Source organism: Labeo rohita, chromosome 2 (assembly GCF_022985175.1).
Source record: "Labeo rohita strain BAU-BD-2019 chromosome 2, IGBB_LRoh.1.0, whole genome shotgun sequence".
NCBI classification, from domain to species: domain Eukaryota; kingdom Metazoa; phylum Chordata; class Actinopteri; order Cypriniformes; family Cyprinidae; genus Labeo; species Labeo rohita.
The window spans coordinates 12009215-12024807 of NC_066870.1; the positions used below are offsets into that span (position 1 = coordinate 12009215).

The window sequence follows — 15593 nt, forward strand, 5'->3', positions numbered from 1 at the left end:
TCAATACCAATTTCACAACAAATGCACAATACATATACATTATACACTGTCAGAAAAAAAGGTACAGTTGTCGCTGGGGCAGTACCCTAAAGTACAAAGTGAAAATGTACAAATATGTACTTTTAAAGTACTAATATGTACCTTTAATGTACCAATATGTACTTTCAAAGTACTAAAATGTACTATTCAGGGGTAGGTAAGGTACAAAGATGTACCTTTTCACTTTTGTACCTTAGGGTACTGCCCCAGCGACAGAACTGTACCTTTTTGTCTGAGAGTGTACGCTGTTATTTGCATTTTGGTGAAAGAACTATGCATAATAAATACTGTCTCTTCAGAGCTTCAGAGCAGCCACTTTTTCTTAGTAGTTTACATTGCAGCAAACTACTTTTTTAAAGGAGCAGCTTGTCTGTAGTTAAACTTGGAATGGTTAAGTTTTAAAGCAGCTTCCCCAACACTGCTCATTAACCCCATGTTTGTACACATTTACTTGCAGAATCAATTAATCAGTAAAGAAAATGTTAATAGAAAATTCCACTTCAGGGTGTATAAATTTATATGCTATAAACATATAGGCACATATATAACTTATAGGCACTATGCAGGGTTTAAAATGGTAACCCTTTAAAACGGTACTGTTCCAGTGACAACTTTCATACCTTTTTTCTGAGTGTATCAGTGAACATTACTGTATTTATAAATTAACATTAACTAAAATCAATGAATGCTGTAAAAATGCTATAGTTCACAATATCTTATGCTTTAACTAATGCTAATAAATAAAAAATGTAAACTTACTGTAAAGTGCTTCTAAATATCCATGCCTGGCTGTGAAGTCACATATTTAATTCACAGAGAATCTAGAGAATCTAGGTTTTCACAAAATGTTGTATGACAGAAATCCAAAGAACATGTTGTTCCCTGCTGGATAACTACAGCTAAAGCCATCAGATCTGAGATCTTAAGGGAGAGTTATTCAAGTGCTTTATGAAAGGGTTGGTTGGGTTGATTAAAGAAGTCACCGAGTATAGCACACCGAGTATAGTCCAGATAGCACACACAGAGACAATATTTTGTACAAAAACCAATTATTGAACTTTATTACATCGAGTTTTTTCCTGCAACATTTTTTTATTCCAGTTTTCTTATTAACAAATAGAAAACAGACTGTGTATACAACAGATCGAACCTCTACAGCACTAATCATTCACAAGGTAAAAATGAACTTGCCAACATATTCTGAACGTATGGCCAGGTCTCCCTTTAACATGCCGGTTGTAATTGAGCAGGCATGAAATGACGTCCTGTAGGAAGTGTTTTTAATTTGAATTGTGCTGCTCCACCCCACCAGAGGAGACCGCCAAATACCTGGGGTGCGTAGATAATACAGTAGATATAACTTTTGTACCATGAATAGATTCACACACAGCAGTCTCTCGTGTAATTTTCTCTATGTTGGTATATCAAGAAAAGTCCAGGATTACGTTTTGAGAGAATTATGGACAATAGAGCAGAAGCTGTTTATATACTGTATCTATAATAGTATTCATATTTATTCATAATTATAAATTTATGTATATATATATATTTCTGTATAAAAAGAAGAGTTGGATTAAACAGAGCTGACTCTCCCTTGGGGGAGTGGTTTATACTGTACAGGTGCCAATGGCGATTGGTCTCATTTCAATATCAGGTCTTCAAATGTCACAGAGAAGCAGGGTGCAAGGGGCACTGTTCGTTAGGGTTGCGTTCAGTTCCCGGAAACGTCCCTCACGGTGAATGCGCTCCAATCAGATGGTCGCAATTTATTCCTCACAAATCACTGAGTTCTGTACAGTGCCGATTTTACAAGTTAGTTGATTTGCTTTCCCCTACAAAAAGCTTTTCTTAATTTAGTACCACTAACCCAAACACATACGTCTCGCAGGTGGAGATTTTTCTTTTATCATTGAAAACATTAAAGGCTTCTCCAAAAATGAACCCGCTCATTTTAGCCCAATAAGACCAATTATACATAATGAAGAAAAGAAAAGAAAAAAATAACAGTAAAATCATGTTACAAAGTCAAACCATCAGCAGCTTAGAGAACAGCGGTTCTCTGGTATTAGTATCAGGAACATGTTAAAAATACATGTCCTTGTGCTAAAATAACCTATTATGAAGAAAATAAAAATAAAACTGTACCAATTAAGGAAAAGGTAGACCCACGGAAAAGGCCATTAAGACAAAAGATGTTAAACGATGATTAAAAAAAACACAAATATTCTAAATAAGAATAATAACAATATTGTCATACTGAATTTTTCAAATAATAACAAATGATAATCATGATTTTTGTTTAAAAAAAAAAAACAGCCAAACAGGAAGGAAAAAAAAAAAAAAAAAAAAAGAAACAAGAAGAATTAGTGCTACCAGTAGCCTTCGACTGTAGTGTGGGTTGGCGTACGCTAAAGAGAAGAATATAGTTTTTATTTTAGATGGTGCATCTTGAAAGAGAGTTGTCTATATTTCTTAAAGCAATCTCTTGGTGCCAGTCAATAACGGACTGCTGTGATTGGTTAACCAGCCACTGGATAGCCTGCCCTTCCCACCCCCCAGATCTCTGTACAGGATGGGGATGGGGAATGGTGGCTCAGAAGGAACACTTGGTGCACTCCTGAAGAGTTGTACCAGAGGGCTGTGGTCCAGGAGTGGTTACGTTGCATAGTGATCAAAGCTCCCCAGGTACTCCAAAGCGGCTCTGTAGCACAGCTGATACTGGTCCTGCAGGGGAAAAACCAGCGTGTGTCAGCGGGAGAAACAATCTCCTCCGTAACAGTGGTGACAAAGAGCTCATGCTCCATTTCAACTGCTGCTAAAGCTGCTGAAAATGACTTTTTGGGACAATAAACATGAAATGTCCCTGAAGACACCACTGAAATAAGTAAAAGGTAAGGTATCCTGAGAAATAACACTTTGTTGTCTCTGTGCCCCATCATTGAGTCTCAACATTGGCATTACAGGCAGTCAGGAAACTTGGAGGCTGTTGGATAAGTACTAATCATTAAACACTAATTCTAAGTCTTCTAAGTCTAAATCAGCAGCTTTAACCGCATATTGGAAGTGGTATTACAATTTTTGGGCAGAAGGACAGTACCTCTGTCTGCACCATGGCAGGTCTTTGCGTGCGCAGGGTCTTAACTGTCTGGAACAGATCCACCACACCCTCATATCTCATCCTCTCCAGGACAATACTGAGAGTGATGAAAACACCTGTTCTTCCCACTCCAGCACTGAAAAACAACAGCATATGTTAACTTAACACCTGTTACACATGGGTGAAGGATCTACTTGACGCTTAATACTGCAGTTTAACGTGATGCACTAAATCTGGGTATCTGGGGTTTGTGAAGCTGTGACAGAAATTAAATTAAATTAAATTAAATTAAATTAAACTGAATTAAATTAAATATTAAATTAAATTAAACAAAAAATTAATTTTACAGTTTTAAAATGTGTATGTTTAATCAGTTTGAAAAATAATAATAAATGTAAATTATTATTAACATCTATTCATTAATTCTTGACAATTTAAAACATTACAAAAAATTATAAAAATGTTTATGAAGTTGCTACAGATTATTAAAATAAAAAATGATACAATTGTAAAATGTGTACTTTTATTTTTAAATAAAAAAAAATATTAAAAATGATTAAATTAAAAGCAATTATAAATTAAAAAAATTTGAAATGTGCAAAAATAAAATAGTTTATTAGTGAATTTAAATAAATAAAATAATTACAATTTAAAACAAATGTAATTTAAAAAAGTGCAATAGTATATTGAATAATATAATGAACATTGCATGAACAATATTAAAAAGTGTACTTTTATTATTAAATAATAAAGACAAATTAAAAATTAATAAATAAAAAACAATTAGGGCTGTCAAAATAAATGTCTGTTTACATAAAATATGTGTGTGTACTGTGTATATTAATTATGTATATATAAATACACACATATTTATATGTATACATGTATTTATATTTACATATAATTTATATTATTTTATATCATTTATATTATTTATATTATTACATAAAAATATTTTCTATATAAATATAACATATTTTTCTATATACATGCATCTGTGTGTATTTATATATACATCATAAATATACACAGCACACACACACACATATTTTATGTAAAGACAAACTTTTATTTTGCATGCGATTAATCACGATTAATTGTTTGACAGTCCTAAAAAAAAAAAAAAAAAAATTCAAATAAATACAACTAATAACTATTTCAACTTAAAAATTATGTAATTAAAATAATAGTATATTGAATATTATAATGAACCCTGCTTAAACTATGTATACATCCACTTTTTATGTGTAAAATGTTTATTTGGTATGGTAATATGCAGTCATTTCATCATTATTACAAAATAAATAAACCTTAAGGAAGATCATCTGCTGATCAGCTGACAGTATATTATCCTTATTATCCCAGATCAATCACAGATCAGCGTACCTGCAGTGCACAGTGATTGGTCCATCCTGGCCAAACTGCTCCTTGGTTTTATGAACTTGGCCAATGAAGTCGATAAATCCCTCGCCAGTTTTTGGCACTCCCTGCTCTGGCCAATCAGTGAACTGGAACTGCCGAATGGTTCTAGATTGACCGTCCTGAAGGGAGTAAAGAATTAACGGTTTATTAGGCTGCTGGTTTCACTCTCACATACGTGCACAACAGCTGGACGCCTCCGCAGCAGGGAGCCTCTGTCCATATGCTCACTGTATGACCGTGTGTGTATGCGATTTAGCTACAAGCTTATTCATAACCTTGGTCCTATTTATAGTCGCCAGAAAGCTCTGAAGTCCAAAACGAGCCGCGGGATGTGAGAGCGCCGTGTTGGTGTGAAACATCTGCCGCCAGCAACAGATTGCTCACACACCCCAGCGGTGCCCTCAAGTACCATACTGAGTGACATTCATATGAAATAACAAACAAATAACACTCCTCTGGCAGATTCCTACAGGTGATAGATGCACATACCCTGGCATCTGTGACTTTAAACTCTCGCAGGATGTACTGGGGCATGTTGTATTCAGCCATGGGATCCACCACAAAGTACTGATAGCGGGCAGAGCGCTCAGCTGGCCAGTACTGATGACACTTCTCCTGCAGGATGTGGAAAAATATGAGTAAGTCTCTGATTAAAACATCAGGATGTGAGTTAAAGAGAGGAAGGTGCTCTTACCCGTCCCATCTCTCTGAGTTTGGTCAGCATCACTACAATAGTGGAATTGTGCTCCCATAACATCCTCCAGAAGTCCTCAGTGGTCTCCGCTAGAGGGCCCTGAGTGGCAATATAGGCCTTCTGCTGTCTGTGGACAGATAAAAATGTCTTTTGAGAAATTTATGTAAAACAAGCAAATTTTCCCAGAAGTGATCAGATGACAATGGCAGTGGCTAGAAAACAGCTGTGCCTTAAAGGAGAAGGTCACTTCCAGAACAAAAATTTACAGATAGTGTACTCACCCCGTTGTCATCCAAGATGTTCATGCCTTTCTTTCTTCAGTCATAAAGAAATTATGTTTTTTGAGGAAAAAATGTTGTCCATATAGTGGACTTCAATGGTGCCTGCAAGTTTGAACGTCCAAAACGCAGTTTAAATGCAGCTTCAAAGGCCTCTAAATGATCCCAGCTAAGTAATAAGGGTCTTATATAGCGAAACGATCGGCCAAGGTTTTTCTTTGTTTTTTTTTTTTTTTTTTTTTAAATGATTGATCGTTTCGCTAGATAAGATCCTTCTTCCTTGGCTGGGATCATTTAGAGGCCCTTGAAGCTGCATTTAAACCGCATTTTGGACGTTCAAACTCGCAGGCACCACTGAAGCCACTATATGGAGATAATTCCCTAAATATTTTCCTCAAAAAACATAATTTCTTTACAACTGAAGAAAGAAAGACATGAACATCTTGGATGACAATAGGGTGAGAGTACATTATCTGTAAATTTTTGTTCTGGAAGTAAACTCCTTTAACTATATCTGAAACTAGTCATCCAATGAAATAGTTGGATGGTAGTCAACTCGTTCTTTCTGTCTTAATTTTTTTTTCTAATTATTGTATTGTCCCAATTATTGTTTATTTAATATAATTTATTTGTTGAAATGATTTATTATTTAAATTTAGTAATATGCGTTTGCAATTTGTATTCATTTTTTAAACATTTCTATTTACTTTTTAACTGTGCTTTTTACATTTTTAATTTAGCTTTTATTTCTTCAGAAGTTTTAATCAGTTTAATACATAAACTTATTTCAGTTAGACAAACTTTCAAAAGTTAGACTTTTTCACTAAATATTTTTATTTCAGATTTTGTCTTTGTATTTGATCTATTTTCTTGTTGAATATCTGCCTACTAATGGCTGCTGAAATGTGTACATCAAATGAAAGCTGAATAAATAAGTTTTCCATAGATGTATGGTTTGTTAGGATAATACAATATTTGGCCGAGATAAATATAGTTAGTCCTTAGTGCGCTGCTTGGACACAAGTCGGGGTCTGATCATCCCCGGCTGGGTCGCCCAGGTGAGGGTGTCTGATGATCTAAGACCATCACTGAGGATGTGTCCAAGCTGCACCACTTAGGTGTTTCTTATAACAATTTAAAAAATTGCTTTGAAAGTTTTCCAAATGAAGTTCTTAGCAATGCATATTAGTAATCAAAAATTAATTTTTGATATATTTATGGTAGGAAATCTAAAAAAATATCTTCATGGAACATGATCTTTACTTAATATCCTAATATTTTGTGGCATTAAATAAAACGTGATAATTTTGACCCATAAAATGTATTGTTGGCTATTGCTACAAATGTACCCGTACTTATGACGTTATGGTTTTGTGGTCCAGGGTCACATATTACTAAGAAATTATAAGCATTTGTGGAAAAAAAGTCTCTATGACAGCTCTAAACTCAGAACAGTAAAATGTACTGTTTTAACCAATTTCTGATTGGTTAAAACAGTACCAAATCAATCTTTAACCAATCAGAAATGCTCTCTGCCTATCAATCATCTTCCACATTCACATTTGCCAATACGTCAATGTTGGAGGTCTAATTTAAAAGCTGGCAGAATCTGCCAAACAATCACTTGCATCATGTTTAAAACTGAGAAGTTGATTGTGAATTATATTCTATAATCTGCTGTTCTACCCATATACATACATAGAATTTGGGTGTTTTATTAACACAGCCACTGGGTGGCAGCAGCGTACTTTGCTACGGCAGCTTGGGCAATCAATGTGCACATGGCAAACACATCACTGTCTCATACAAACAGTGCCACGGGTTAGCAACTAATGAAGGTGCTGCAGGCGAGGCAATAACATGGAACTGGGAGATTAAAGTCTGCTCAGGGCCTTGTTCCGACAAATAAAGAGACGGCAGAGTAGAAGAGAGGAGAGATGGAGAGAGACGAGCCAGAATGAACAGCAAAGAAGAGCAAGAGACCCCTCCCTCCTTCGACCACTCATTCCAGAACATACACGTCGCTATGAAGAACACAAAGCAGACGTCAGGGACACACTGCCTTTGACAAAGCCAAATTACCTTTATATTAATCATGCAGTTCTTCCTTGGAGGTTATTTTCCACCAATCAAACAAAATTCAACACAAACACTAAAACGGTTATAAAGGCTGACACAAAAACAGCCCTAATGACGTATCCGCTCAGCTGGCGAAGCTCTTTGTAAACTAGTAAGAAGGTCAAGCGTGTTTTTGTGCTTATCGCATTAACATGCTGTTTAAAAGCGGCTTAATTGCTGTTTTTTGACAAGACAACAAGACTCAGAGCGGACAGACCCAGAGGCTCGGCTAAAGAGGGAGACGTGACCGTAGAAGCGCTTTTGAAGCTCATTTGGTTTTAGAAATAAGACTGGTGTCAATTACGCATTGGCACAGGTTGAGCTCCTCCGGAGTAGCTCTCATTAAGTTTTAATTCAAACGAGAGGGGCTGATGTATCAAGCCCCTAGACATTTCCTTCACAGACTCTGTGACATTTCGTGCCCACACTTCGTTTTATGGCAAACACGACTGGCCTTTTCTCTCTCGCTTTTCCTTCTCTGATTTTCTCAAGCGTTCACCCCATTGAGAGCGCCTCCTTTTGTAATTCAATAAACAGCTGTCAGACAGAATAAGGCAACGAAAAATGTGAAGGCTGAAAATGTGTAGACAAACTATGCTGTACTGCTCATTGTTTAGAGAGAATATTGCAGTTGAAGAAAAAAAAGAGAGTTATGGATCATCTCAATTACCACGTACGAGAACGAGTCTTGACGCCTGATGTAAACAGAACAGGAGGAACAAAAAGAAGTCAACAAATCTACTGATCAGAACCACCGGATTTATTTAGAGGCCTGAATTAACACTTGCCAAGTGCCATATGTGAGTAAAAATTGGTTTTGGTGGGTAAATAACACGTCAGTTGGCTGGTAACTATTAGGAACGTCAACATGTGACCTGAACAAATAGAATTACCCATTTTAACTCAATGAAGAAGATACAGTCAGAAGTACTCAAAGTGGCATAACTTTACAAACTCCATCTGCTGTCCTCATGCCACCCTGCAGCAAGACTGGCATGTTTATGCAGGTGAGCAAAAATTTGGACGTCTTTCATCTGGTGTTTTTCAGATTCAGGAGAAAGGTTTCCTAACTGTCCTAAGTTACTGTATCATCTTTCTCTCTGTCTCTCTCTCTCTATTAAAAAATAAATTATTTCAAAAATATATTATTAAAAATAATACAAAATACATTTCATGGTTGGTAAGAAATAGTGAATGTTCTCAATTCTGGGCCCTGGATCAATCTGTACCTGGAAACACAGAAGCCTGAAACCAACTCTATGTAAATAGATGCTTCTAGCTACACAAGCTCTGATTCATGATTTGTTGAAATGTGTCAGAGAGTGATTCATAATGCAACGCAACAACTTGTGCAGTCGGTTTTTTCTTTTTAGACCCACAGCTGACAGAATCCTGAATGGATCTTACAAATATGTTTATGTATAGCAGCTACTTGAATTAAAAAAGCATCTCATTTTAACCTTGAGAATTAAAGTGAACATGCTCTTTAATGTTTTGTAACGGTTTGGCACGAGCAGCTACCTGTATCCATCGATGCAGCTGGCATTGATGTAGTCAGACCCCTCCACTCCTCGGATTGGCTGCAGGCACACCCGTGTGGACTCGAAAGGCATGATATTGACCAGCCGGTTCTTGAACTTGTTGCAGGGCAGGTTGGCGCTGATAAATCGCGAGGTGTGGGCTTTGGAGTTGGCGAGTCTCTGTGGAAACAGTATTGGGTTCAGAAGGCTTGACTGTAAAACAAGCTGGCAGAAACATTATAGCGGAAGACACTCTGAAACAGAATATTTTTTAAACGTGGGGGAGCTGTGTCCTATAGAGCACAACGGCACTAAAAGCATGTCTGTTGTGATTGTAAATTGAAGGTGAGCTCTGCAGCAGTACAGAGGGGTGCGGGCGAAACAGCCTGACTGGGAAAGCGAGGGCGTGACTGGCAGCGGGGCAGAGAAAGCACAGATGGACATCAGCAGAGAGCGCGTAGAGACCATTGGCTCTACTACAAGCTCTGTCTGTACTGGGTACCCACTCCGGTCTTTGCGCCAGATGCTGTTTCTACTTCTAGAATCCGCTCTGAGTTGAGCATCCTAGTTATACCAGCAATCACTTATATCCCAACAGCACTATTAACAGATGGAACAGTAAAGCATTTTCAATAAAACATTTTACTGAGTCATTAGGTTTGTATTCTAATTCAAATATTCATGTGCATTACAGTTATATTACCGTTAACATAAAACGACAATAACAACAACAACAACAACAAAAATGTTGCACGAAATAAACATTAACTGAAATATCTAAAAAAAATTTTTTTATTTTAGCTAGCTACCAAGACAACATTTCTCATTTTAATTTACTGTAGCTTGATATACTATAATTAAAACTGAAATAAAAATAAATAAAACTATGTAGACACACACTACCAGTCAAAAGTTTTTGAACAGTAAGATATTTAATGTTTTTTAAAAAAGTATTTTCTGCTCACCAAACCTGCATTTATTTAATCCAAAGTACAGCAAAAACAGTAAAATTACTTTTAAAATGTAAAATAACTAAAAACTGTTTAAAATAACTATTTTCTATTTAAATATATTTAAGAATGTAATTTATTTCTGTAATTTCAAGCTGAATTTTTAGCATCATTACTCCGGTCACGTGATCCTTTAGAAATCATAAAAATATTCTGATTTGCTACTCAAATAATATTTATTGTTATTCTTATGTTGAAAACAGGTGAGTAGAATTTTTTCAGGTTTCTTTGATGAAAAGAAAGTTCAGAAGAACAGTATCTGCAGCATTCAATAAAGAATCCTGAAAAAAAATGTAATCAACTGCTATAAATATTAATAATTAAAATTGTTTCTTGAACAGAAAATCAGCGTATTAGAATGATTTCTAAAGGATCATGTGTCTTTGAGAACTGGGGTAATGATGCTGAAAATTTGAATAAATTACTTATTTTAAATATTAAAAATAATTTAAAATGTTACTGTTTTTACTGTACATTGGATCAAATAAATGCAGGCTTATATATATATATATATATATATATATATATATATATTTATTTTTTTTTTTTTTTTTTTTTTTTTTTTTTGCTAAATTACTGAAAACGACAAAAACATAATTTCATGTGATCAGAAATCATGTCTCAACTTGGCAGCCTCCATGAGGTGACCTACTCTATGCAAAATAAAACTTTATTAGGCTATTTATAGTCTTCGTCAAATTTACTATTCATTTTGCAATTTTTTTTTTTAAATAAGGAAAGTATGACTGAATGCACCTTTAATATGTCTGTTAATGAGCAAAATAGGTGCAGTGATGTGCAGTCACCTTAAACTCCAGCTCCATGGCTGTGACGGTCTCTCCCGGCGGTGGCTGGGTGAGCTTCTGGATGTGGGCGTAGAGGTTTCGGGCAGGGACCTCTGTGTTTCCACAGGTGGCGGCCTCCAGCAAGGCCTCGTGGATGAAGATGTACTGGTCCTCCGTCTGCACCATGTAGTTCCTTTGGGCTCTCATGCATGTGACGTGGCCATAAATGTCTACTGTCTTCTCATGTTTCATCCGCTCTAGCATGGCGTCAATAACTATGAAGCAGCCCGTGCGGCCCACTCCAGCACTGTGATAGAGAAACTGGTTACACTACGAACTAACTGGATAACACTGATAACACTTTTTAAATAAATTGATTAAATCATATACTGAATAATCAATCAAATTAATTGCATATAAAATACTTCCATAGAAATATTCTGGTCAATATTCATTTTAAATACATTTTAAATCAATAATTATTTAAATAAATATCATATAAATGTATCATTATAAATTAACTTGGTACCCTTAACTAAAACACGAAGATGCTAAATTACATTTGAAACCTAACCTTTTTTTTTTTTTTTTTACCAATTCCACAAGGCAAACCTACCACTGTTCACTTTACAAGAGAGTTTTATAAGATCTGAACAAAGTGAAAAGGTTAGCAGTAAATGAAAGACTGGAGACTGGCGCTAACCTGCAATGCACTACCATGGGTCCAGCATCAGGAGGGTTGCAGGCTTTGACCCTGCGCAAGAAGGCTAGGATGGGGGTGGGGTATTCAGGCACTCCGTGGTCTGGCCAGGCCATGAACTGGAACTGCCTGACCTCGCGTTTCTCGCTAGAGCCATTCTGTTTGACCAAAGTGGAAGATAGGAGGTTAAGTGGCTGAAAATGTGGAAACTTACTACATTGAGATTAAAAAGCAAGCAACTTTTTACCTTGTAAAGGGCAAAGGTGCGCACACTGTAGGTTGCCAACTCAACAGCATCAAGCATAGTCACTTGGATCATTCCGTAAGTCTCTGTGCCACGAACAGGCCAATACTGGTCACACTTGACCTGTTTAAGAGTAAAGAGTGAAACACAGTCAAATAGTGCAGGAATAAAGGCTTCAAATACCTTGAAATTACAGGCACCAGAGTTTTGTGATGTTTCAGTATTTTTGTATCAAGGTTTCCACAAAAATATTAAGCAGAACTGTTTTCAAAACGTCTAATAACCAATGTTTTAAAACACCAAAACAGCATATTCAAATGATTTCTGACTTTCATGTGATACTGAAGACTGGAGTAACGTCTGCTAATTCAGACTTTTTTCTCAAAATTGTGTGTCAGTATTTTGCAATTGTGACTTTTTTCTTAGAATTGCGAGTTTATAACACACAATTGCGAGTTAAGTCAGAAGATATAGAGATATAAACTCGCAATTCTGAGAACATAGTCTTTTTCCCCCCTCAAAACTAGACCTTTTTTTGCAAGATACAAACTCGCATTTGTGCAAAAATATTCTGAATTGTGAGTTATCTTGCAAGTCTCTCTTTTTCTTTCTTTCTTTCTTTCTTTCTTTCTTACAGGAACAGCCAGAGTCACTATAATTTCAATTAAGATACTGTTTAATACTTATTAATACCATTTTAATAATACTTAAATCATATAAAATAATTTCATTTATATGCACTAATACAATACCAGGTTGGACCGATTCACAGAACCAATTACAATAATGTAAATATAACTTAAATACATAAAAACGCATGAATAATATTGTTTATTTTTATTACCAGTGAAATTATTTTGAATACATTGTGAATATTCAATATATCAGCCAAGTGTACCGCTTTCTAATGGAAGTGTCCCTACTACCAGAGCTTGTATAAATACAGCTTTACACAAGCAAGCACCATTCACATTTAAATGGTGACTATTTACCTCATTTCATTGTTGCATTGAAATGAGTGAGTTATGGCAGAGTCGTGTGCCACTTGTACCCAACAATTCACAAAGGACAAAGCTTATTTTTGAATTGAGGGCAACTCCTATAAACAACAGAGTAGAATGCATCCAAATATTCTTTAAAATTAGACAAAAGCAGCAGAAATTGCCCTAAATGCCATGTTTTGTATAGCACTGATACATCTACTCCAGGCAAAGACCAGCTAAAAATGACGTAGAGTTCATTTCTTCTTCAAGGTAGGTCCTGTCAGCAGTGAAACTAGGCCAGTTGTTCTGTCTCTGCTGGAGGTTTTCATCACAGGGCTTGGGGACGCCCTTTACCTATGAAGTAATGCTTTATAGGTGCGCAGCCTTGCCAAAACCCACTCATTTACCACGCTAGCTCTGCCAGCACATGTCTCTTTCTCTATAAGCCTTTAGCTCCCATCTGACCTCCCATCCATCAACAAAAACCTGAGTGCACGCATTCTTCAGGGGGAGGAATTACAGGTTATCAACTGTCAGATATGACATTTGAGCTGAACAGAAGACTAGTCGGCGGACTTGCTCTCTCACCAACCCTGGGTGCCACTGGCCTGTTGCTGCACCTAGCACAACAGTGCACTAAAAGCCCACATAGTGATTGGACTCATAGAAACACAGGTCCCTTTAGTGCCAAGCACAGACGGATGTTTTATAGCACAAAGAGAGTTGTGAACCGTTGTACAGTGTCATCCAACAAAAAGGATGGCAATGGTATTTTGTCTTTTATTTTATTACTATATTTTGTGAGGTTGGAACTCATACTACTATTTTGGAGCGAACCTCAGACCAAAGAAAGCGTGCTCTTTTATATACTCTGTACTTACACTATCATTCAACTTTTTTTTTTTTTTTTTTTAAAGGGGAAAAAAAAAGGGCAAGGACTAATTTATTTTTATAAAAAGTGACAGAAACCTCATTTGTAAAATTAGGCCTTTACTATGTAAGAAAATGTTTTTAAATAAATGCTGTTCTCCTGAACTTTGTTCATCAAAGAATCATGAGTAATGGCTACTGAAAATTCAGCTCTGCCATCTCATAAAGGAATTACATTTTAAAGTACATTAAAACAGAAAGCAATTATTAGGGGCCAAGAACTGAAGGTGCGAAGGCACCTATTGTATCCGTTGGCGTTCTTCTTCTTCTTCTTTCGTTTTTTCCACTCGAGTCTTTGGCAGACCATAGAACCGCTTGTGGGAAAGTTGTGAAATTTGGCACACTGATAGAGAGTCAGTCCCATCATTAACCATAGCAAATTTCGAGTCTCTAAGTCAAACTCTCTAGCGCCACCACTTGTCCAAAGTTTCACTTATGTTTATGCTAAGAACTTTTGAACTGTAAGGTCTAGAAGGAAAATTCCTTGGCTCATGCAGAGTCAAATGAAGTCCAAAATTGAAAAAGTTATGGAATTCAAGTTGATCTGTCAAACCGCTGTCGAATAATGCGTGAACGAATTCTACGAAAAGCGCGCAAAAATGGATGTGAGGTTATATCTCCGCAACGGTTTGCCATATTGAGACCAAACTTGATGTGTTTTATAACAAGCATGACCTAAGGCTACCACGGCTACTACGCCGTGTTTCGGCACAGTGCCACCTAGTGGTCAGGTTTTTGCTTATAACTTCTGAATGGTTTGGCCAAAAATGCCACAAAACTGGTCTCTTTAGATTCGGTGCATCATGCCAAGTCAAACCATACCCAATTTTCCCATGTCAGCCATTTTGGGCGTCGGCCATTTAGAATTTTGTCAAAAATGCTATATATTACGAATCTTTATCTCTGCAAAGTTTTGACATATTGACACCAAACTTGTGTGTCATTGTCACCTCACACTGAACACACCACATTGATTTGATAACAGTGCCACCATTTTGGTCCAAAGGGATAACCCATTAAATCATATTACTAGTGTGTTTTTATGATTTTTTTTTTTTTAAACCATTTTAACTAGAATAATCTTAAAATGGCTTCAATTACTCATTGCTTCAGTTGCTCTGATGCTTGCTGCCTTGCTTGCCTAGTGCTTGGCCCTGTAATTGCTGCTTGCAGCTATATTTTTAAATTGTAATCATATTTTATAATATTACACTTTTAGTGTATTTTTAGACTTTGGGCATAAGACACTTTATTATAAAACATTACAAAAACCCCTACCAGCCCCTACCTTTTGAATGGTAGTGTATGTATGTCACTTCTGTATTTAGTAGTATCAAATATTAGAAATAAAAATAAATATTATATAAAAATAAAATAATACATTTATTGTAAACAGGTGAGCTAATTGAAAGTTAAATCACATAATTATTAGTTTTGAACCTTCCTGACAAGTTTAACATTGTGCCCTAACTTTTCAAAGCCCCGGTACTCACCCTGGACTTCTCTTCCAGTCTGGTCATCATGACGATGGTGCTGGCTCTCTGCTCCCAAACCATCCTCCAGAAGTCACTCAGAGTCTCAGGCAGAGGGCCCTGTGTGGCAATGTAGGCATTCTGCTTACGGTAGCCATCAATGTAGTTGGCATTGATGTAGTCGCTGCCTGGAACACCTATAGAAAAGGACAACAATTCACTGGTGGCCCAGTTACGCCAGTATTTGTGCTAATTGCATGCTTCCCCTAAACATACACACATCCGTCACCATAATGAAATG

At 36.3% G+C, this 15593-nt stretch overlaps 1 protein-coding gene across 14 annotated transcripts in view; it reads right to left on the reverse strand.

Annotated features, from left to right (window-relative positions):
- Nucleotides 1–1071: 1071 nt before the first annotated feature.
- ptprfb (protein tyrosine phosphatase receptor type Fb) overlaps nt 1072–15593 on the reverse strand; it is a 197690-nt gene continuing 183168 nt past the window's right edge. For all 14 annotated transcript variants that reach the window (XM_051133976.1, XM_051133967.1, XM_051134070.1 and 11 more), the window contains 10 exons: nt 15314–15489; nt 11911–12030; nt 11667–11821; nt 10985–11270; nt 9170–9348; nt 5253–5379; nt 5048–5173; nt 4523–4677; nt 3137–3272; nt 1072–2763 (listed from right to left, as the gene is read on the reverse strand). In XM_051133976.1, the coding sequence (XP_050989933.1) occupies nt 2695–2763; nt 3137–3272; nt 4523–4677; nt 5048–5173; nt 5253–5379; nt 9170–9348; nt 10985–11270; nt 11667–11821; nt 11911–12030; nt 15314–15489 (1529 nt within the window). In that variant the 3' untranslated portion in view covers nt 1072–2694. The remainder of the gene's footprint in view (nt 2764–3136; nt 3273–4522; nt 4678–5047; nt 5174–5252; nt 5380–9169; nt 9349–10984; nt 11271–11666; nt 11822–11910; nt 12031–15313; nt 15490–15593) is intronic.